The sequence below is a fragment of the Diadema antillarum genome, unplaced genomic scaffold (genome assembly GCF_040938485.1).
Source record: "Diadema antillarum isolate AM-2024a unplaced genomic scaffold, OU_Dant_1.0 seq00000136_RagTag, whole genome shotgun sequence".
NCBI classification, from domain to species: domain Eukaryota; kingdom Metazoa; phylum Echinodermata; class Echinoidea; order Diadematoida; family Diadematidae; genus Diadema; species Diadema antillarum.
The window spans coordinates 2,238,494-2,263,910 of NW_027271213.1; the positions used below are offsets into that span (position 1 = coordinate 2,238,494).

The 25,417-nt window shown below is 36.4% G+C and overlaps 1 protein-coding gene across 1 annotated transcript; it reads left to right on the top strand.

Moving 5' to 3' along the window:
* The first annotated feature begins 1,818 nt into the window (after window positions 1-1,818).
* Window positions 1,819-20,277, top strand: LOC139727594 (N-acetylated-alpha-linked acidic dipeptidase 2-like). Its single transcript, XM_071638575.1, has 13 exons — window positions 1,819-2,177; window positions 5,590-5,803; window positions 7,763-8,141; window positions 8,824-8,946; window positions 9,792-9,942; window positions 10,752-10,922; window positions 13,452-13,550; window positions 14,711-14,910; window positions 15,422-15,550; window positions 16,740-16,868; window positions 18,368-18,563; window positions 19,691-19,853; window positions 20,065-20,277. The coding sequence occupies exons 1-13, from the start codon at window positions 2,006-2,008 to the stop codon at window positions 20,228-20,230; spliced, it is 2,292 nt and encodes a 763-aa protein (XP_071494676.1). The 5' UTR covers window positions 1,819-2,005; the 3' UTR covers window positions 20,231-20,277.
* The last annotated feature ends 5,140 nt before the right edge of the window (window positions 20,278-25,417 follow it).

Here is a 25,417-nt window from a genome sequence, read left to right on the forward strand (position 1 = left end):
CAGAGATCATACTTCAAAATCTTCAAAAATGGACTTATCGGTTTTTACAAACAAATCCTTCATATATATATATATATATATATATATATATATGTATATTATGGTATTGATGTAATATATATATATAGAGAGAGAGCAGGAAATTATGTATTTTTAAAACCCTTTTCTTGTTAAAGTTGTAGATTTTATTTATTTTCAAAAATTAGCATTCATTTGGAAAATTAAAAAGTATAATCTTGAACAGTGTGAGTGTGCCAGGTACAGTGTATGCAGAATTAACATCTCTGTGCCCATATGTGATCAAAGGTGTTTCTTATTTACCTAATTGTGAATTTGCTCAAAATAAGTAAATGCTTCTCTGTCTAATTGTAAGGGAAGTACTATGAGTATCAATCTGATTTATCAGTTGCAATTTGTATTAATCTTACCAAACAGACCTGTTTTGAGAAAATGCTATTTAACAATTAATGGATAATATTGTGAAAACTACAAGCACGTCTGAATTGAATAGTACTATTTGTGTTGAGGCAGTGTGCTTTTTATCAAATCACCTTGCCTTGAGTATAAGCCTCTTCAGTTTTGAGCTGTTTGACCTGGAAGTAAGATTTACATAACAATTCTCCCTGTAGATAATCTTTATTGTGTGGGACTTACAGGCTAGTTTTGCCCAGCAGGCTGCTATTTTTTGGGAGCAAATACAGCTGAGTACAAAGCACACAGCAAATTGCTTTGTTTCTCTGAAAACATGCAGCTCTTTTCAAAACAAAATACCTGCAGGCATTCTTGTGTGCTGTTGAAAATCTGCCTGTATACAGCATAAACATGCAGAAAAGGTGGGAAGTCGTATGTCACAGAAGCCACTGAAACCTCACCCATGGCTGAATTGTATGCTCTACCAGTTTGTGTCAAAATAGAACTCCCCTGAGATTTGAAAATAGCCCACACTCTGTTTCAATAGAAGGAATGTTTGTTTGGTGATTCACTGAAAAAGTTTGGTATGGATGGGCATTGATCAGTGACCTCTGCATTCATTCAAAATGAATACTTTGATGTCCAAATGTTATTTAAAACCAGAAACATTTGTGGCATAAAAACACTCTGTGAATTGCCACCAGCATTCAATCCACTGTGTAGACAAAACCTTTCTGTACACAGTACATTTTACTTTCACAAATCTCTGCTCCTTGTGAAATTTGTGATAGTTTCATGCACACGGAAATTGCTGGTTTTACAGTAATTTTCCCACCTTTGCTTTTCAATATTTAATTTTGATCTTACAGACCTTTGCAGAACACCTTTGCAGGAAACACAAAAATTCTTGTAGATCATTTTTTTTTTTTTAAAGTTTTTTTTTTCATAGATTTTCTTCTTCTTTCCTTCCAATTTCTCTGCTAAATGGAATCTCTTACATTCTGGAGGAAAGCAGATGGTAAAAGTTCCAACAGATTTTTTTTTTTTTTTGGGGGGTAAATCCTACATTAAGAAAGCTTTATAATAATCAGAACTTCAGTGATATTTCTTACAATTGTGTCAGATGAAATGATGGAAGTATGCAAATATATCACCGGAAGAGATGATTAGATACAGACTGTATAATAGTAATGATAATAATAATATAATACATAATGCTTGATATGTAGTGCATGTTACACTGAAGTCTCCATGCGCTTTACAACAATTATTCCTATATGATAACAATACAATGAGAAAATACACGAGTAAAGATGATTTCAAATATTCTTTTTATTAAACTGTATTCCAATCTGATCATTCATACCATTGTCTTTCTCTTTTTCTTCCATTCTTGATTTTAGTCAAACTTCACGGCGGTGCTTCAACTTTTGAGGATTTGAAACTGAATTCAGACTGTCATTTATTGACGGCTGCATGCTGTGATTTGATGGCGTGATACATTGGTGCACAGACTGGGTGCCAACACTGAACAAATAAAGACAGACAAAGGTGAACTGAAATCTAATTCTGAGAGGAACCAGAACTGCCAAAGATGTCTTCACCGGAGCATGCTGCCGTGAGAGACGAGATATCGCTCATGCTCCAGAACGACCTCCGACAGGCCAACGCTGGCGGAGATGGGGCGGGTCTGGAGACGGAGGAGACTTCCATCAGTGATGGGACAGGAAATGGGCGCAAGGAATATGAGAGACAAAAATCCTCAGGTGTGTGACCAACTGCCTCAAATACTTTCTGTATGTCTGTATACTATTTGTGTGTGTGTGTGTGTGTGTGTGTGTGTGTGCATATGTGTTTGTTTTGTTTCGTTTGTTTATATGAATCTGCATTTTTATGAAATCTTTCTCTGCATACTATATGTGATTAGGCAGCACAGGTGAGTATAATACTACATACATGTAGCTGCCTTGCATTTGTTTCATTGTAAATATGATGCTGATATCGAACTAAATAAGATTCAATGAAAGAATAATCATTAAAGTGTGTATGTTTGTGTGTGTGTGTGTGTGTGTGTGTGGGATGACAGTTTAAACAGTGTCTTTAGGTTCATTTAATTTTTGGCCGTGGACAGGAGAGCAGTAGGCAATGGCAATTTTCATATTTATCAGACACTTTTTGGTTTGACAGTTTTACCAACACACACACACACACACACACACATACACACACTTTTTTGTTTTTCAATGATATTTTATTGATTTCATTCAAATCATTCATAAATCAACCCATTCTGGGTGTACCATGAACATAAAACTGTATAAATGCCATTCAAAACACAAATCCATTTATACAATTACTTATACTGCCAGTCATCTCTCTTCAACATATCAACTCGATTATAAATCAATCCTACTGACCATTTCTTCACGAGAAAGTATTGACATGTACAAAAAAAAAACATATATTCTTTGACTATACTGAATCATGTTACTCACACTCACAAGGGTATATACATAAAAAAACAATAAAAATATGTTATACAAAGCTAGAATGAAATCATTTCATTGAAAATCAAATCCCCATCCCCACCAACCAATCCCCACCCCCCTTCACTGAAACCTACCCCACACCCACACCCACAACCACCAACACCACAACCTCCACACACATACACACCAAACACCAAACACCAACACACATACACACATACACCCCACACACAAACACACCCGAAGCGATACCACCTTCTTTCCTAATGAAAACGACTTCCAAATGTTGATTGATGCGTAAAACATACAAGGGTGTAATGGACCATATGCAGAAAAGCGGCGTCTGCCCGCACCCTAATACCGCTCTAAATTCACATTCAAATTCAAACAAAACTCATCAAACTCCTAACTGCTATGAGTGCTAATAAAATCCTATAACCTTTATGCCAAACAAAAACTTACCCCTCCCCGCACACGGCCGATAACACATTATATTGCCTTCACCACTGATAACTACACTGTACTTAAAAACACACACACACACACACACACACACACACACACACACACACACACACACACACACACACACACAGTCATACAACCATGATTTGACCACAGCAGCAACTTGCTCCTGCAAGTGAGAAGATACAAGGGATGACATGATCACAAGGGGAAAATGAAAAAGGAAATGACATATTTAGAGTATTTTTATATTGCTTCACTCCAAATATTGGGAATGGGGAATTTAAACATGTCCAATATAATAAAGCCAAACATGCACTGGAAAAAACAACAACCTCATTTATTGTTGGTGCATGTTGTGCTTCTGACATGGCTCAAGTACTTCCCTGTAGGAAGACAATGTAAAGCTGTGGAAACTGTGTTACAGGAACTGCTATAAATGCGACCCTGCCAGTTGACAAAAAAACAAAACAAAAAAACCACAAGTTTTATGGACATGAACTTAACCCATTCATAACCAGTAGCAACAATTCCAGGGCTGATAACATGGTGAGGGGAATATTTATGATTTGCTTCTTAAGTTTGCTTCCTTTTTTGGTGTACAGAGAGAGAAAACCACATTGATTGATGTCTGGGAATACAATTTCCTTTTGGAATGATGTTTGCTGCAATCAATCAACTTTGTGGTGAAAATGAGTTGTTTACTTTGGAGCATGATGAAACTAATTGGCCAAAGCCATTCTCAGTCAGTTGAATGGATGGTGCAGTTTTGGTTGAGATGCGGTTTCAGGTTTTAACCTTTTTCAAGATAATTAGAAGCCACTTGTATGAAATATTAAAGAACATACAATTCTCGGAGGAATTTAAAGTTTTTTCTTTAGTGATGATAATCATTATTGAGATATCCAAAAACAAAGCAAACAAAGTGCTCTTTATAAAAAGTTGGTCCCAGCTTTTATTATGACCACTTTATTTTGTTTTTTTTTTTCTTCTTTTTTATATATATCTCAGCCATATCAGAATTGACTTTCATCAAGAAAACTTTCAATTCCTCTTTAGAATTACATGCTCTTAGTATTTCATGAAGTGGTTTCTGATCATCTTGCAATAAGTTAGAACCTGAATTCCCATCTCAACCAAAATCATACCATCCCTTTAACCCCCCTTGTGCCCAGACTTGTAGCATAGCTTGTCACGTTTTTGATCGGCATTCTGTACCAAGGTTATCCATCCAAACTTGATCTTCTTTTCAATTAGCAGGTCCTCTCAAGTGTCGCATGCACCTCAGTCCAATGGGAAGGCCATGGTGACACAATAGGGTTTAGGGGAATTTGGTAGTCTCTATTCATTGCCAATAAGTTTCCAGATATCTGTACCAGATGGTGGAGAAGGCTGCAGTCCAGTGCAAGGGCAATCCAGTAACAAAGCACAGTGCCGGTTGATGATTATCAATGAAAAACGTCAGCCAGGAATTTGAGACCTTCACATCAGAGCTAGGGATTACCCCTACTTCTGTATGGTAGGAAGCTGACTCAGTGATAGTTCCTGGCTACTTTTAGTTCCTGGTTTTAGTGGCTGGATTGTCCTCTTGCTTCTGAAATCCAGGGGATTTATGTAACATTGCCAATTTGCAAAAGTCAGATTTAAATCTCTAGGCATAATGATCTTGAAGTGCAAATTGATGCCATGTTCACAATGACTTTTAATAATCAGAGCAAAATGAAACACACAGAATGGTAAATATTTCATCAAAATCAGAAATATATGAAATATATAAAAAAAAAAACAGGTCAATGAATATCCAAGTTTCACATACAGTATGTTTTCACAGAATAATGCAGTGAGCTGAAGTGCTCATGTGATAGATGCACAACTGTCCCATTGGTGTGTGTACAAGAAATATGCCATAAAGTCATCATTTTGGTCCATGATTTAATAGCAACTACAAAGTTTTACATATTGGTCATCATCGCCAAACACAATGAAAATCAAATGGAGAGGATTCAAGTTTTTCTTCTTCATTTTAAGTTAAAAGAAAAGAAATTTAGTCAAGATTGTGCGTTGTTTAATAGGAAATATTCTGGAGAGTGACATCATTACCATATAAAAATTTCATGCATTATATATGTGCATGCTACTAAGTTCTCCATAACTTTGTTTGTGATTTATTGTTCCCAGAGGAATCTGTTATTGTGATAAATTTCTTTTCAAAATTTGACTTTAGCCTACGCACAAAAGGATGCGTCCAACACGGCAGTGCTGATCATGGGTTCCATGGCCTGTGTGCTGATCGCCATCGCTATCGGTTTCATTGCGGGGTACTACACCCACTCCGCCATGAGCAGGTCGGCGGTTGCCATGACAGCAGAAACCAGAAAGACCATGCGCATGGAGGCGGTGATGGCGGTGTCACAGGAACAGATAGCCGAGTATGAAAGGTGAGAGTTGTTATGAAATACTGTTATATCGCACCTGCAATGAGCATGCTTGCTTTCCCACTAAGTCATGTGACTAACACATTGCCTCATGGAGAATTGTAGTTGTGATTATGAAGTCATTCTCATCAGGTCTCTTGGAGCTTGGGGAGGTTGCCATGGCAACCATGAATGATAATAGTGATAATGATAATAAATGTCATTTATTTAGCACTTAATGTGGGCATTTCTAAGCACATTGGAAACACAACATAATAGGAAAGTTGAATAAAGATATGGAATATAATTACTATTATTGTGGTATGTACTCCACATAAGCAAAGGAGAGAAGGAATATTTCAACTGATTGAATCAATGAGTTTTGAGCATTGATTTTAACTTGTCTACACTTTGAATGTTTAATTTGAACATGAAAGGGCAGTTTGTTCCAAAGAATTAATGACAGAAAATGTGCTATAACCATGACAGGTACAAGTAGGAGGATCATATGATGATTGCAGCCTAGAGGAAAAATGGAAAGATCGGGGTGAAGTATAGGGAAGCGGAGAGAAATCAAGTCTTTGAGATAAGATGGGACAATGTTAACAATTATTTTATAAACCACAAGAAGGACTTAAATAGTATGAATGATTTATGGAGTGTGTTCCAGCCCTTGACATGAAAGTGACTGACCTTTATACATTTGCCCCCTTAAAGGCATATGTGTCACAAGAATGAGTGAACAACTTGGCTGTGTAATATATGAAAGAAATATATCATATATATTCAGTATTCCAATGTCTGGTTTTAAGTAAAAACTGAATAATTTCCCTCTACTCGTGAAAAGTCTATATTGATGCTCAACTCAGCACATGGTTCCCACAGGCAGTACACTGTGCTGCAAATTGTTTGATACATGCCTTTATGATTTTGGGTTTGTTCTTTGGGAAGCTATTCACAAGTTCCTGCAAACAGCTCAGTAGACTAGAGAAAAAAACAGTCAGCGAGTGGAATCTTTTCGGAAGTTTATAACTCCAGCAAACCTTGTTGGTAACCCCTCTTTCAGGACATGCTTCTTCCTCTTCTCACCTCACAGTCAGGAAGTTATGAGCCAGGGAGAAGCGGAAGGAAATACCAGGCTATGCTTAAAAAAAAAACTAGAAGTGTTTCCTCTCTTGGCTTTTATTTTGTTTGTTTGATTTGTGTGAAGTGCTACCACAACCATGCATTGGTGGTGACCTTCCTTAATTATTATGTGATAATGAGGCAGTTTGAAAAAAAATGGAGTGATATTGTAGTATGATATTAACCAGTATACTACTGCCCTAGCACCTGTCTTTTTGGGGTTTTGTTTTGCTTTATTTTTGTGATGTTGTTGTTGTTGTTGATTTTGCTAGGTTTGAATGAAGAGTTTCATTGCAAAATGTGATATATCCATTATGGTCCATCTGAGACATTTGCATGAAAAGCATCCAGAATTTAAAGAAAATGACAAGAAAATCTTTGATATTTTTATCATAACTTTGACTATACAGAGAAATGGGACAGTGATGCTGTCCCTTTAGTTCACCCTGGCACCCCCAAAAATTCAAAATGGTGACTAACATCACAATTTAGCTAATTTTGCAAAATCTTTTAATGAAAATTATTGGAACAGGCCTAGGGCCTACATATAGCATGCTAAGTGCCTGCTAAAGCCGTACAATGAATTCCGAAAGCACTTCACACTGAATGCAAAAAACTAAACAAAAAAAGTGACAAAAAAATCAATATTGTTGTTGTTGTTGTTGTGGAGCAGTTACCATATCCATGTACTCTCATGCCAAATGCCTAACAAGCGATAAGATTTGAAAGCTGATTGGTTCAAACTGTATAAGAGGTGTCCCACTTCTTCTGTGTCCCAGTTCACCCCACTCTCCCCTCTTGGTGTTTCTAAGCACACTGGCACCAGTCTTTAACTAGTATCCAACTTTTCTGTCTCAGTCTACACACCAGTGAGCAATGCATCATGGGAAGATCCTCTTGCGCGGGCAACCTGACCACAACGATCGTCGATCAGCTCACCTCCATGGGCTTCAAGGTGTCAACGTCCACGTACAGCGCCCTCGTGTCGTACCCCGACATGTCGCAGCCCACGATGCTCAAAACCATGGACCCCGAAGGAAACACCTTACAGACGGTGACTTTTTATGGAGGGGCCACGACAGGACCGCAATACAAGATCTCCTCAATGCGCCTGTCTGCGGGTCCCCAGGAAAACATACTTGCTGGGACTAACGTGGACTCAATGATCGTGAGCAGCGAAGGAAGCACATCGTCAATGCCAGTGTATACGCCATACAGTGCCTCGGGGACTGTGACGGTAATTTTCAAGTTTATTGTTTTGTTTTTGTTGTTGTTGTTGTGTTAATCACAACGACACGTCCAGGACGTGTCAGTTGTCAGATCAATCCACTGAAATTAAAGGTACTGTTTACCATTCATAGCAGTGATTAAAAAAAAGAGTTATCACATGTGATGCATATGTGTATGTCAGTTGTATCACACAGCATCCTACCATATAAAAATTTTGCAATAAAGCCTAAAACATAAGGAGATATCACTATATTTATCACTAAACCATAATTGTAGACAGTTTCGTCTGGAGACAATTTTGTTATAACTATTGTTCACATTTTGTATATTTAACAATACTTAACATTCTTTATACTGATTAACCTTTTCACACTGGTTGTTTCTATTCCTAACTCACATTTCAGAACTACATGTATTTTGAAGCATTAAAGCTGGGTTTGGGGTTTTTGTTTCATCTGCAAATGGTAAATAATGCATTTGAATTAGTAATGAGTAATAATCAATGAACTATTCATTTTAGCTTGTTCTGCTGATTTCATTAGTATGCTTGAAAATAAATGAAATGAAAACTATATATAGGTTCATTTTTTAATGGAATATAGGTAGACCTACAACTATGTGCTTGCCAGTGGATCATCGTAAGAAGGGATTTGTTGTGTTATAGTTTTTCATCATTGGTTTCACTCCAGGGGGACTTGATCTACATTAACCATGGCAACGAAGAAGATTATGCTACTATGGCAGACCTGGGAGTTGATGTTTCAGGAAAGATTGGTCTAGCCCGGCAGGGTGGAATGAGTGCTGTGGAGCAGGTATCTCTACCTTCATGTATTAATAATTATTATTGTATTAAGATACACAGATAATGATAATGATAGTGATAATTTCAATTTTTCAATTTTAATTTCAATTTATTTTCATATTTCTTGAGGAAAAATTTATCAAATATAACAAAATTAAATTATACATGATATCCAGCTAGGAAGCATTATAAGATATTGCAAACATATGGAACATAGTGGTCGATCTATGAAAGTTGGAATCTGGCAATGAATGCTAAAGTTGTATACGATGGAACCTACTTAGATAATGATGATGATAATGATAATGACAATGAAAAGATAATTCAAATATATGAAAATGTAAATATTTTAATATATATATATATATATATATAAAGAATAGATATAATGATATTCCTGATTGAATAACTTCATTATGATCAGTCAGATTTATCAAGATTTAAACAGGGGCAAAATTGTGTTTGATCAGAAAAAATGGGAATTTCATGATTTTATGTACACACTGTATGGTAAATAATGAGGGATGAAATCATCTGTTTACTGTTTGCATATTCATATCAACTGTTCAATAACTGTGTCATGAAAATTAGTGAAAATTCATAATTTCATTGGGTATTTGTTGCTAATTCATCATGTCACTGCCGGCAACTGGGGATAGCTTAGCTGATGGTAGTGTCGCTGCCCGGTAAGCAGTCAAAATGACAGGTTTGAATCTCATGGTTCCTTTTTTCCAACATGTTTGTTAAATTACAGATCAGCCATTGCGATCTTACAAATTTCATTTGTTAAAGAGAGACAAATTGAAGAAAACTCAAAAACCTCTACTTTCTTTTTCATTTCTCTCTTTGAGCAAGATCACTCTTGCTGCCAACCATGGCATTATGGGACTCCTGCTGTATCCTGACCCCAATGATATGACCTCTGAGATGCCAATGACCTCTGTCATGACCCCTGATATGTCTGGAATGATGGGTGACCCTCTGACCCCTGGATGTCCTTCAGTTGGTAAGTCAAATGTCTATTACAAAACTGTTAAAACTGTTATTTTCACTACAGATGTTTACGCGAATAAGGAGGTCACAGACATTATCTTGAGATATTGTTTTTGCCATTTGACATAGAAGCTATAGTTAGTGCACTAATGAATGTCTGTTCATGATATTTTTTTTTCGTGTTTTATTAAATTCATGGCCCAACGGTGATTTGCAAATTCATGAAAATTAAACCCTTGTGAAAATAACAGATTTTACAGTATTACATATTGATCAGTATGTCCATTGCCTTTCAGATTTTATCAGCAAGGAATGCATATTTTTGAGAAATGTAATATGTGTATCTGTAAGAAGTGAAGTAAGATTGTGTTTCATTGCTTATTTGCATGTTATTATTTCGAGATTATGATAGCTTCATCTAAATATTCATACACAACATGTTAAATCATTATTGAAAAATATATGCATGTATATGTATCTTTTTAAGGTGTATCATAAATTGATACTGTGCTCTGTGAATGTGACATTCAGATCAGTACATGATGTTAAAGTCACTGTGCCTAATAATTGGAAAAATTAAGCACAGAACATGATGGAAAGTTCTGTATGAAGACTAATTACTGCAGTGAGGATTATTTTGTCTTCATTTTCTCGGAAAGGAAGTTCTGTAACAGGAAGTTCCTCCCTCAGACATCTTGTTTTCTAATATGTACTGAAATATCATTAGATGCTTTGTTTCCAAACCAGGAAATATGAACGATGTGTAGGTCTAAAAGTGGTATATCTTCTGCCATCCCATTTCCTCATTCTCTGTGGTATCAGATGGCATTTACAGGTCCTCCATGGACTCCGCCAACCTTCCCAGCATTCCCGTGCAGCCGGTTTCCATGGAGACCGCCAGCATGCTGTTGAGTAATATGACTGGTGTTCCAGCTGATGAGGCCTGGATTGGAGGGCTGAATGTATCTTACCATGTTGGACTCGCAGGAGATAGTAAGACAAGTTGCTATGACATCATGACATCACATATCATCAGCTTAGAACCAGAAGGGCATTATCACAATGTTCTTGTTGTTGTTGTTGTTGTATTGAGTTATTGGTATCATGCTGTCGAGCTTGATTTTCTCTACATTATGGTGTCAATTTTTAATTATCTTAACTTCGGGAAAACATTAAAAATCAAAACCACAAGGGTGCAGTTTTACCTAATATTTGGAGCAATGCTTATGAATCTACTCACTTTTAATTAGATAGGCTTTATATTTCATGAAATTTGTCTTTTTTTTTATTTATGCTCAAATCTTAGAACACGATAGTGCCCTTCTCGTTCTCAGCTGAGAACCAGATATGTGTCTTTTTGTCACCACCAGATCATGTGATCTATAATTTAATCATGTGACTCCATAACTTTGATCTAGCTTTATAAAGTGATTAACCCTATTCTAGCTGGGGGGGGGGGGGGGGGGGTCAATTTGACCCCCCCTTGACATTTCGCACCGCGATTCCGCAACGCGCAAAGATTTTGCCGCGTCATTTCATGACTTTTTTCTTTGAAGTCTCCCACATATTTTGAGACCAAATTTGCGATGTCCGGGTACAACATAATGTTTTGCGTATGCATGTCAACCCAAAAATAGCTCAAATTCATGATATCGTGTGCAAATCAAGTGCAAATTGTGTTTTTTGGTGAAATTGATATAAATTAGATTATTTCAACTTTTAACCATTGAAATTAATCAATTTTAATGTAGATAAGCTTGAAAAAGTGCCTGCAACAAATTTTGGCCAAAAAACAATAGAAAAACAAAAGGTCAAAAAAACAATGAAAAACATAAGAAATTAACAAAACAATGAAAAACAAAAGAAACTGTTTTTGATTGTGCTATTTTTTTACAAGAAAATTGTTCAATGTGTCTTTAGGAACTCTTACACAAAAATTTAGCAATCATTCAGTCTTTTTAATGGAGTTATAGGTGAAAATATGATTTCATGCATAAATTTGCATAATTAATTTACTAAAAATAGAAAATCTAAATTTTTCTTTTGTATGACCATGTGATCTTGTTGTTGACATCCGGCTCTATGTTCAGGCAAAATTTAGCGGCAATCGGCGGCCGAGATCTGAAGGGGGGGGGGGGGGGGGGGGGGTGTCAAATAGTGTCAAATAGCCCAGTTGGAATAGGGTTAAACTCCTCTTTCAAATTGAGTTAAAAGTAGGCAAGCATAATAGTAGAAGTTTCATGCAAAGTGTTTGTCACAATCATTTATGCAAATGAGATGAGATGAGGTTATGATGTCATACCCTCACAAATTCCCCATTAACCCTTTGTGTGCTTCGAGTGATGATTGGTGCAAAAACTCCATAACATTGTACACACTGTCCAAAACCCTTGTCACAGAAAGGATCAAATGGCACACAAGTTCTAAGTGGACATCCTTTTTGTGACATCAGTTTAGGAAGAAGAAATCTTTTCCTTGCATCAAGCTATTTAACTCTTTATGAGCCACGTTCGCACGTCCGGCTCAGTCGACGGCGTGCCAACTTCGCATATTCTGCTCAACAAACAAAGCCGCCAGAACCGATCGATAAATCGCTAATCCCCCGGTACAATCAAAGCGTTTCTCGCGCTTTTGTTCCTCTCACATACGGCTTGCATTCGATGTGGTGATTGACTATCAAGCGGTGTTCCCAACTAGATTTGCATGTACATTCTAAGTTTCTGTCACTATTTTATGTGCAAAAGTCATGCCTTACAGTAATGTAGCAACTGGTATTTCAAAAGAAAAATTGAAAATAGAATTGTTATACATTTTATATGGAAGCAGAGTTTGACATTCCTCTCTAACTTTGCTCACTATTATGTCCAGCTTAACAGAAATTTGTAGAGGTTATACGAATTGGAAAAACATAATTCTTTCTCAAAGTATGACTACCTTCGTGTCTCAGAATAACGTGGCACACAGGGGGTTTCCACCATGACACATAAAGAGTTAAAGGGACAGTGTTGTATTTGTGGAGATGAGGATGGGGCTTTTCACTTTTTGCGAGATACCAAGAAACCACTTATGAAATAGTACAGAGCATACCATTCTGTTAGAGGAATTCAAAGTTTATTTGATGAAAATCAGGTTTGGAATGGCTGAGATATCCAAAAACAAAAATTAAACAAAGCGATCATAATAAAAGGTGGATCCCACCTTTTATCAGGATTGCTCTGTTTTGGATATCTCGGCCATTTCAAAACTAATTTTCATCAAATAAACATTGAGTTACGTTTGGAATTACATGCTCTTTCATATCATGTAAGAGGTTTCTCATGATCTCATCAAAAAATACTGAAAACCTGAAGTTAGTCTCAACCAAAAGCATATGATCCCTCTAAGAATTGATTTAGCAATGTTGACTTTGTAAACAGGAATGCAATATTAGCAGCTGAGTTATTGATGAAAGCATGATGATATTCTATTCTATTTTAATGGACATGGAGTGTGTTATATCTTTTTTATTTTTGCCATTTATAGCAAGACAGTCATGGTATGTGGAACTTGATGTTCACAATGACATCATCCAGAAACCCATTACTGATGTTGTAGCTACTCTGGAAGGAACAGAAGAGCCTGGTAGGTTGCATAGTGTTTTGTCATTTTTATTTGACAAGGTTGAAGAAAAACAGACAATTCATGAATCCATTGGCTGTGTTTAAACAGAGTGTTAGTGCTGCAGTCAAGTGTCAAACCATTAAAGGGATATTTCAACATTTAACATTCAATTTGTAGAGATATGGAGTAAAGTGTGTATTATAATATGTTGCTTGATAAAAATGTTTCTGACTCCATGTCACTAGGTATGTTGTTAATTGGGAAAACATTGCTATGTTTCAATTTAATTCCTTCATAAGATATTTTGAATTTGACAGGTATCAGAATGCTCCTTCATGTAATTATATGGAATTTAAGAAGTGACACAAATGAAAAAAATGACAGGAGTACAACTATACATCCAAAGAAGGAGAGGAATTACATATAAAAATTATGAGGGTTTGAGATAGGTAGGTAGATAGATAGATAGATAGATAGATAGATAGATAGATAGATAGATAGATAGATAGATAGATAGATAGAGTGATAAAGTGATAGATAGATTGGGTAATAGAGAGATGGATAGTGAAATAGAGAGCTAGCTAGATAGATAGAGAAATATAGATTGATATGTAGATATATAGATAGATATAGATAGGAAGATAGATAGATGGATAGATAGAGTGGTAGATAAATGAGAGATCTATAGATAAAGAGATTGATGGAGTGGGAGAGAGTGATAGATAGATAGATAGAGAGAGAGAGAGAGAGAGAGATACAGATAGAGAAGTGGATAAAAAGAGATAGATAGATGAATAGAGACAGAGAGATAGAGAAAGATATTGTCACCATGAAAATGGTGTCATATCCTGGTGTCCATTGATAGAAGTGAGCATCTTCAAGCCTTTGATTGTCAACCCACTTGCTATAGCTACATCACAGATCCTTCATATATGAGCTGGAATGTAATCTCGATAGAGAAGTTTAAACTACATATTATATTCCTCTATGCTTAAAGATATTATACTATATGGTCTCTTGTAAAGATGATGAAGTTCATTCTTTGGGTCAATATTTTGATATCCTAATGAGTTGGGACACAACCTTGTACAAAGACTGTATGGAAGATGTCACAGTGTAAGTGGAAGCATACCATAAGTGACACTTGTGCTAATGTGCTTGAATAACCTGCTCTGCTGTAGATCAGTACGTCTTACTGGGCGGTCACTACACCAGCACGATGACCGCCATGGTAGCCTCCGGTTCCTCCTCGGCGGTGATGGAGGCGGCGAGGGTCATGAGCGAGATGATGTCGGACGGCTGGATGCCTCGCCGCACTGTCATGATTGGACTGTGGGAAGGCTCGGAGTTTGGCCATTCAGGATCAACAGAATGGGCCGAGGTATTATAGTCTGTAGCCTTATGATTTCATCCGCAGTGGCTCAAATTTGAAGATAAACATTTCTCTTTGAATCCCGTCAGCAACAAGTTTCTGTACAATGTCAATAACAGAATATAATGGTGGTTATGAAGGGGTTAAACAGGAAATCACCTTTTCTTTCTTATATTCTTTTTAAATAACCTGTGGTAATTCATATTTCTAGTTAAAATGTTATATTGATAATATATAAATATAACACTAGAAATTGTGTTCAAAATTAATTTATCAATGTAGACAAGTTCAGTCATGTCACCTTCTGGCTGTTGTAGATTCCAGGTGGAGGATATATCCTTTGAAGAATTGTTTTTGTGACATTATCCCATTTTAATCAGGTATGCTATTTACATGAGCAATTTGTTTGAAGCAGTGTTTGAAGCTCTTCGGATTGATAATTTGATGGCAGTCAAGATATGACTTGGTTCTGGTATGATTTGTTTTTTGTCAAGTCTATTTTTTCCCTTTTTATTCCAAGGAAAACCGAATGGTCTTGGCAGATCGGTCAGTGGCATACATCAATCTTGGAGGAGGGACGGATGGGTCAATGATAGCCACTCAGTCATCCCCCCTCCTCCAGGGAATGGTCATGGATGCTGCAGAGCAGGTGAGAACCATCATGAGTTTGGTACATGTAGTTATCATTTAAGTTGACAGGTTCTTGGTATTATTTTGATGATGGTGATGGCGATGGTGAAGATGATGAAGACAATGATGATGATGATGATGATGATGATGATGATGATGATGAAGATGAAGATGATTATGATGATGATGATGATGATGATGATGAAGATGATGACGATGATGACGATGATGATATGATAATGATGATGATGATTATCAGCATTTGTATGGTGCCATATATCTGTTTAAAAAGCATTCATAACCAGACACCTCCAAGAGAGTTAGCAATTGAATGCCTAGTGAATAATGCAAGTCTTGAGTGAGGCTTTGAAGTGCTCCAAATTGTCGATTTTACCGAAAAATGATGGAAGGGGTACCCAATAGAAGTAGAATAGCAAAGCATTGAATGTGAGTCAGACAACATACACCTGAGTCTGTCTCAAAAAACTGCTTTAATCAATGCTTAAGTAGTGTTTTTCATACAGTAAGACTGCATATTTATTTAGAATTTTAATGAAATGGTACTTCAAAACAAGTCAAAACAACTCAAAACAAACTCAAACAAACAAACAAACTCAAACAAAACAAACTCAAAACAAGTCATTGCATTCTGACTTCAGTAGAAAAAAGGGTTTCTGAGTTGAATTGTGTTGAAGCAATTACAAAACTATACCCAGAATGAGAAATACCTATTATCTTGAGACAAACCTTTGTGCCAATGTATAAATTGTATTACTTTGTTTATGTCTTCTTTAAAAAGCAATTACGGTGGCCACATTCAGCTCCAAGCAAAACTGCTATCCCACAGGGCCTGTGTATTTATACACCATAGTATTGTTTCAGCAAGAAATATAAGCAAAAACAATTAAGAAATATGATTCTTAAACATTATCAATAGATACAAAATAATGATGATAGCATTTGTCAAAAGTATCAAGAATGTATTACGTGAAAGATTTGAAAGAAAATTCTGCAGATTTGATTGCATTTGCAGTATTGGGCTTCCTTGGGGGCTTTGGGGAGCTGATTATTAAACAACAGGCAGTTTGCGTATGTATACTGGTATGTAGAAAAATTCAAATGTAGGTACGATGCTTACAGGACAATGAAGATAATAATGTTCCATCCTGATTTGTGAGTCACATGTAATTTTATGATCCTCACCACAGATTGGGCTTGCCTCCATGGTCAACCTCGGTGTGCTGGACGGGTCAGGTGATCACGTCGCTTTCTCACACATGATCGGTGTACCATCGGCACAGATACAGATAGCCGAGAGCAATTTCATCGACAGCCCAGTAAGAAAGACTACATCGGTTTGACTTCATTGTTAAGTTTGTTAATTAGAGGTTAGCAATAGCATCATTGGCTTGTTTTAGACTGGTGGCGTAGATATTGGGCCGAATGCATAAACGCTAGCAATTGCTTGTGCTAGCCTTTTACTCGAATCCGTATGCATAAAAACAAGCAATTGCTTGCAAGCAGAAGCTTTTGCTAGCAAGCACAAGCAATTGCTTGCTGCCCTCAAGCAATTGCTTAGAGACCAAGCATTTGCTTAAAAATGTATGCATAAAACTTACCTTTTGCTAGTTCTTGCTAGCAATTGCTTACGATTTTCCAAGCTCTGTAAAATGAGCTTGAGCTTTTGCTAAACCGGAACGTTCCCTTTTTTTAATCATTTTCATATTCATGAAAGAAAGACCACACTTATGAAGGAGTGGTATAAATCTACAAGAAATTACTCTTGAGTAGTGTAAGACACTTTTTCATTTCAACACTGGGAATGTCCAGTGGTTAGCACGCAAAATGTGATGAAAATCAGGATGTCTGACTTCGGTGGAGAGCAAGGAGACCTCTCTCCGCGTGAGATCTGGCAGATCCGGGCTACTATAAGCCGCAGTGATGGGAATCAGCCAGTAATACGTGTGTGTGTATAGATGTGTGTGTATGTGTTTGTATGTGCATTTCATAGCTCTTCTGCGATGTCAGGAAATGTTTCCTCACACACATGCCCTTTCAAATACATGCTGTCACACTCGCCTTTGTTCTTGTATTCGCACAGGCGTGAAGTCCCTTTTGTTGAAAACGCAAGCAATTGCTTGTGCGGGACAAGCAAAAGGTAATAGCATGAGCAAAAGTTTATGCATATAGATTTAAGCAATTGCTTGAGCTAGACCTTTTGCTAGACGAGCTTGTGCTTTTGCTTGAAGCAATTGCTTACAAGCAATTGCTTGTTTTATGCATTCGGCCCAATGTATGAATGACAGTTGGGCATGATGATGATGATGATGATGATGATGATGATGATGATGATGATGATGATGATGATGATGATGATGATGATGATGATGATGATGATGATGATGATGTCAGCGATGATGATGATGGTAGCGATGATAATGATGGTAACAATGATGGTATATTTGTGAGAAACATTACCTGGGAATTAAAAATCAAAGAATAATGAGGTAAAGCATATATGGACATGATACAGCTCTTTGACAAGAGAAATAAAAAAAACCCACAAAATTAAGAAAATGAAATTGAAAAAGATGATAAATTTGCAAATGTCACTAGCTTTTGTAGCTGTACAGGAAGAGTGCAGTAGGAGAGATAATCGATGTGTGCACAGCGATTACAAAGAAATTGATGTATGAGATTGAATCCAGTGTTTCCCATATAAGAAGATAAAATGTGTCTGGTAGCATTGTATTGATTGTTATAGTTTGCATCAAGATGCAAGGGGCACTGACTTTGGAGAAAAAAGAAAATGGGCGTGTTTATGTTTTGCCTGCAGACTGTCCCAACTCCGGACGGGGCTAGGATTCAGAGCATGGTATCCACCCAGCTAGGTCTCCATATGGTCCTCTCCCTGGCGGACGACGAGGTGTTGGGCCTGAATGCGGGCGTCATGGCGGACACGGTCATGACCTACGTGGACAACCTCGATGCGGTGCTCGGCGACATGATGCCCTCCGACAACATGGGAATGAGTGAGTGGTTTCATTTGTAGATAATTTATGTGAAATACTTCTGATTGCTTATTGCCTGTTGTTACTATCTATGGTAATTGCATTGTCATCATCCTCTCTAGTATAAGGTATGTACTGTGGTTCCATGACATTTGCTCCTGCGACAATTGTTCCCATGAAGTATCTGAATGTTAAGCCAAACATAAATTCTCCTCACAAACATAACCCTAACCCTAATCCCAATCCTCACATCAAACTCAACCTATCCCCCTGTTACAACCATGACCCTAACCCTAAGTCCTTGAAGAAAGCAGGAACAAATGTGATGACACCATAACGTACTGTTTACCCCACATATTTAGCAAGCATTTTTTTTTGCAAATTGGGACTTCCCAACAATCTTTTGAGTGCTAAAATTTGTAGATATGGAGTACAATAACAAACAGAGAAATGTACATGTGCCTGTCGCATTCATGTTGGGAACAGTAATGTAGTAGTATTTTTGCTTGTTCAATTTGTGAATAGCCTATGACTCTTGAAATTCAGAAGAACAAAAACTCTGTGAAATACATGGCAATACAGTATTGTAGGAAAACAGATCCTTCTGGTATGTCTACATTTCATTTAAATAAAATCAAAAGAAAATCCAAAATACTTTTCTTATTATTTTGAAATAAAGTTAGGCATGTGAAATATTGTAACAAAGCACATCAAAAAGTTAGAAGGTTTTATAATGTTGTAGTTATTCTATACTACATGTCACATTAGTGTAAGACAGAGAGAATTACTTGATTTTAGAACACAAGTTATTCTTTTAGTGAAAAGTTTTAATCAACATATAATGGAAGGTTATATGTGTTCACTTCTCAGCATGCAATTTGCTTCCTTTGACGAGAAACTTTTGTGAGCATGCAATTTGCTTCCTTTGACAAGAAACTTTTGTGAGAAAGTCATCTTTATTGCCATTATTGTCTTCATCATATTCTCCATCATCATCGTCATCATCATCATCATCACCATCACCATCACCATCATCATCACCACCATCACCATTATCATCATCATCACCTTCATCATCATCATCATCTTCTTTATCATCACCACCATCATCATTATTTTCATCTCTTTCTGAATTACATTTTCCACAGCCATGCTGAGGTCAGCCGCATCAGATTTCATGTCAGCTGTGCAGGACTTTCAAGGTGTAATCGGTTCAGACTCCATCAGCTCCCCTGTAACCATGGCAATGGTGAACAGCCGTCTTATGTACCTGGAGCGCTCTTTCATGGACACAGGATCCGATGGAATGGGGTAAGGAGGTGGATCGTAATGAGGGTTAGGGTGTAACATCTACAAAGAGCTAATCAAGCAGAATATCCGACCAACTTGTTATTATATTGAATTAAAAGTCTTGTTTAATAGTTATCCACCTAACACTTTGTCCTCAGCATAAAACTCAAAACAAAACAAAAAATTTTATGGAAAATAATTTCAATTTTCTCTCCTATTTTCGTTTTTGCAGAACTGTGCTTTACGGAATGCACACCACTGAAACTTTCTCCACCGTGTCAAACATGATGAGGAATGGGACAGATGGCGTTACCATGGAGATGATGCAGGAGACCATTTCCAGGCTGCAGTGCACCATCCAGGGAGCAACCCAGTCCCTGGGGATGACTTTGTCATGATGAAGGCCAAGGAGACAAATCATTTCATGACCTTGTTTCCTGTTTTGATGCCAAAAAATTGAACTTTATGAAATATGACACCTGACATCTTTTTTAAACTTGCCCACAAGTCTTCCTGCTACACTCCAAGAGGCTTTCATGATGGTTTGCAGGACAACGTCAGTTTTGTCTTCCAGCACTCATCAGAGTTACACAGAGTATTGCATTTTGATGTCCTCCTTTTATGTACCGAACAGACATGAAAGGCCAAATATATGACATGGATGCTGAGTGCATGCTACAAAGTACTTTGGCATCAAACAATGTGTGTTTGTGAGAAATGTGATACAGGTTTAGCAGATGTCAAGCTGGTCATATGACAAAATTAACATATGCATTCCCTAAAAGTGTCATTCTGGGGTTCAATTCTTTTACCATCTCAACAGCTGTGTTGGCATTGTTCATGTAAAATTGTTATTGTACTTGTTTGATGTGGCATTTTCTAAGCCCGCTTCATTATTCTTCCAAGAGGTTTTAAAATGCAACCACACAGAGCATCTGCACATAGTTTATTTACTTATTTATTTTTCATTTTTTGCTCCTACATTCCATATGACTGTTACTATATTGTATTGACTCATGGCTGTGTTTGCAAAGTGTGTGTGTGTGCCCTTGATACAGATATGATGTTTTAACCTTGGGTCTCTAAGCTTCCACTTGACACCTCCCGCTCATGCATAAGATATCCCATTGAACAGTCAGGGAACATTCTTTCCCACTCCTGTACATAGAAACTTGGAATTATTCATCATAGCAAAGGTCTGGTGGCACTCTGACTTGATACCCAATGTAATATGTTGAGTCATGTCACCCACAGTATAGATAATGTGCATTTCAGCTGAACACATTACAATCAAGATGAATGCCTTTACCATTACATAAAAATGCACATGTAGATTTTTATCGAGTAAGCAATTGTAAGATACCATTTTGAATCATGAAAATTTTCACAAACAGAGAGCACATTGGAGGTGATTTTGCCTTTTAATTATCAAATCTAACCCTGGTGGATTTAAGAAAAGACACATGTGCACAGCTATGTTCATGTCATGTTATATACATTGTCTAATGAAGAGAGAGGGTGCTTTGGGGTACTACTTTAGCTACATGCACATATATAATCAAGTTATTGTCACTGGAAACAGTTGACATCCTGTATAGATTCTTTGGAAATTTTAGAATATTGTTGGCAACAGCCTAAATCAGATCTTGGTAGTAGTTTGAGATTTCAAATTTATAGAGGTGCACTACTGTATGACACACACAGACATTGTTATATCAAAATATGTTATTTTAGAAAGTAAGTCACTTCCAGTATTGTCAAAAAATATGACACTAAGATAAATGTGTACATAGATATATTTATGCAATTCAATTGCCAACAATTTAGGAAAGGAACACATTCCTCCAAGAGCTTGTAGTTTCTTCCAAGAAAGCAAACATTATTTTTAATGTATATATGAAGATGTGTAATGTATAATGTAATACACTTATGTCACATCATAGGATTTTTCTGTTGATGTATTATATACCTCTATGTGTATATCTATCTCTCTCTCTTTCCTGTTCCTTGGTATATATCTTTATGTGTATATCTATCTCTCTCTCTCTCTCTTCCCTGTTCCTTGGTATATATCTCTATGTGTATATCTATCTCTCTCTCTTTCCTGTTCCTTGGTATATATCTTTATGTGTATATCTATATCTCTCTCTCTCTCTTCCCTGTTCCTTGGTATATATCTCTATGTGTATATCTATCTCTCTCTCTTTCCTGTTCCTTGGTATATATCTCTATGTGTATATCTATCTCTCTCTCTTTCCTGTTCCTTGGTATATATATTTCTATGTGTATATCTATCTCTCTCTCTTTCCTGTTCCTTGGTATATATCTCTATGTGTATATCTATCTCTCTCTCTTTCCTGTTCCTTGGTATTATCTCTATGTGTATATCTATCTCTCTCTCTTTCCTGTTCCTTGGTATATATATCTCTATGTGTATATCTATCTCTCTCTCTTTCCTGTTCCTTGGTATATATCTCTATGTGTATATCTATCTCTCTCTCTTTCCTGTTCCTTGGTATATATCTCTATGTGTATATCTATCTCTCTCTCTCTCTCTCTTTCCTGTTCTTTATTTCAATTTTTCATCATACAGTGTTGCTCTCCTTTTGCATTTCCTGTTTGTGTGATCATTGAAAGGCAGCAATATCAAATTCAATTCATCGTTATTTTGTTTTGCAATGCATAATATGTCAAGTACAGTACACTCCCATTATAACAAAGTCTTTGGAACCAATAGTTTTCTTTCCTTATATCAAAGTTTCATTATACTGTAAAAGTGGATATTTTTGCGCGACTTACTTTTTGCGCTCAGCCGGTGAAGAACACGTTTGCATGTTTTTAATTCCACGAAATCAAGACCTCAACTACTGGAACATATGGCAAGCCAAAATATTCGTGTGCTTTTATTTTTGTGATAGTTTCTGGTTGCGCAAAATGCATGAAAATGTCAACACCGCGAAAATTTCCACTTTTACAGAAGTCTAACAATAAAGTTTGGAAAGATATAAAGGTGATAATTTTGGGACCTGAATTTTTAGTTTGTTAGAATGAGAATTTCGGTATAACCATGTTGCTATAACGGGAGTGCACGGTATTTCTCAGATAGAATGATTTCAGCTTATATTTATATTATGTCATTAGTGCCTTCCCCATGTGCCTGGATTTATGTATCAGAGGTATGGAGACAGTAGTCTGTAGTCACTTTCAATGTCAGAGTGCTGCATGAAATGATACACCCTGTATTATGTTTTTTATCATGACATGCAAGATTCTATGATAAGCTTTGTAGTCTATTTATTCAAAATATATATTTTGAAAAATTTGACCATTTATTATACCTGAATATCAGTATCACATTTATTTGCTGAATGTCTTCATGTGGAAGCAATTTTCCAGCCTTGGTAAGTGCTAGGACATTCTGATGGAAAGAACTGGAGATTCCGACCTTGGAAAAATGGGAAAATTAAGAGTTTCTTGCAAATTGGCGTAAAAAAAAAATGCAAAGCACTGTCAGTAATATTATGAATACTTCTAAAGTGCCAGTATACATCATGAAGAGATATCCATGGTGCCAAAAAAAAGCCGAAAAAACAACAACGAATGTGTACATTATGAAGAATGATATGAGTAAAGAGGATGAAGGAAATATTTACAGAAATGCTCCTCTAATTAACCAGGTTTTGAGGGAAATAACTATAAGAGAAGGTTACAAATGTCTGTCTGGAGTTTACTCCATGAGGAATGGATTAGCAAATAGCATATAGACGTGATCAATCACCCCAGGAATTATGAGTTTCTGGCACAGTGAGTAAAGATGAGTTTGGAGTTGCTAGAAGGTTGCTAAAAGGTTGCTAGGAGATTGCTAGAAGGATTGTAAGAGATAATCAAGCCATAAATCTGAGGAGCAGTTTCATGTAATGAATGAAAAAAAAAAGCTTTGCATTTCATAGTTCTTTCATCTCCTTTTAGATTCTGGCCGGATTCTTGCCATTACTTTGAAGTATCCATTATTTTTTTTTTACCATTTCCCTTTACTTGGAAATTGGAACTTATCTATCTCACACATTTACATTACTTTGAAACATCCATTTTTTACCCTTTCCCTTTATGTGAAAACTGGAATTTATCTCAGACATTTACATAATAGAAAGTAAAAAAACAGTACAAAAGAGATTGGTGGAAGCTTCTTTTTATTCCTTCTTGTGTCAACATTTTTTAGTATTTATAGCTTGATAAGGTATAGCTATTCTGCTTCGAGTCATGGCAGCTTCAGTAAGGCAATTGAACCAGATTTAATTGGACATGTATTATTGGATAATATATATATTTTTTCTTTCATCAACAAGCAATAGAGATTGCTTGTAAACCATCGTTAGCTGAGTTATGCAATAAGATGAGTCCATTTTATTACTCGTAGATGTACAAATGCAGCATGAAAATGAAAATGGCATACAAATGTATGCAATTTTATTTGTATGTATAAGGTGTTGAAATAAAATTAAAAAGTGTGTGTTTGTACAGATTCATAATGAAGTGCTATGCAATTTCTTACCAGTCACTGAAGTAAAACAAGTGTGTTCTGTTAATTGATTTAGAGTGTACATGTATTTTATAAAAGATGTAAAATGAAGTAGGTAATATCAAATTGTTTTGTAAGTAGATTCTGAAAATTATCATGATTATGAATTGAAAAATTATTAGCTGTCCCATTAATGTAAAGTAGCAAATTGTGTAAGGGCGCATTCTGTAGATTTCAAGTGCCTTCGTAAAATGTTGGTGAAATTGCTATGCCTACATTGTTTGCAATGTAATAAAAGAATTAATATGTCATCTTCAGCCATTTATTTGACATTGTATACAAGTGTAAGTATGCAAATTATGTTCTGTAGTGTTCCTTAAATCAGTTTTGGGGGAGAAAAAAATCGCCCTTGTCATTTACACCCCAAAAGTCTTGTCTTATTTCTCTATTGATAAAACATGTTGAATTTGTATTCATTGCTTTAATGATAGGGTTGTGAGGATAGGAATCGCAGTATAATAAAAGTTCCCTAACTTGAATCACAGTATGGTAAAAGTGCACTGACTTGTAATTCTCATGTCTTCCACAACAAACATGTGCAAAGTTTGGTCATTCTGTTCGACATAGGTGTGGAGTGATTTTATTTTTAGCTTTTTTATCCGGGGGTTTTCATACTTTGAATAAATATTCTGGCTGCCTTTTCCAGTGATTCCTGAGTGTTTTGTCAGAGTTTATGACTGGACTGATGTGACTATGCTGCTTCATTTCCTTCCACTACAAGTTATGTTGCACTTATGTCTGTTTCTATTCAGGAGTCCTGGTGCCTAGGTTTGTCGAAGTCGCCTTGAAAATGAAAACTAGTAACAGAGATGCATGTACTATATGTATGTAGTACATGAAACAGATACATTTGTTTTTCCATGCAGGTGCATAGACATGCATACACACAAATACACACAAATGTAAGATACACACATACACATCTATACATACATATTTCTTATTGCAAATAGTTCACTAGCTCAAATGCACAATTCATGATTATAACTATGGACAACAGAGTGTC

What these genes read in the sequence shown, in the direction of transcription:
- LOC139727594 (XM_071638575.1), top strand. Translation starts at nt 2,006, where the DNA reads ATGTCTTCACCGGAGCATGCTGCCGTGAGAGACGAGATATCGCTCATG. An exon ending in TCATGGATGCTGCAGAGCAG is followed by an intron (nt 15,551 to 16,739) that starts GTGAGAACCATC and finishes TCCTCACCACAG; the next exon opens with ATTGGGCTTGCCTCCATGGT. An exon ending in ACAGGATCCGATGGAATGGG is followed by an intron (nt 19,854 to 20,064) that starts GTAAGGAGGTGG and finishes TCGTTTTTGCAG; the next exon opens with AACTGTGCTTTACGGAATGC.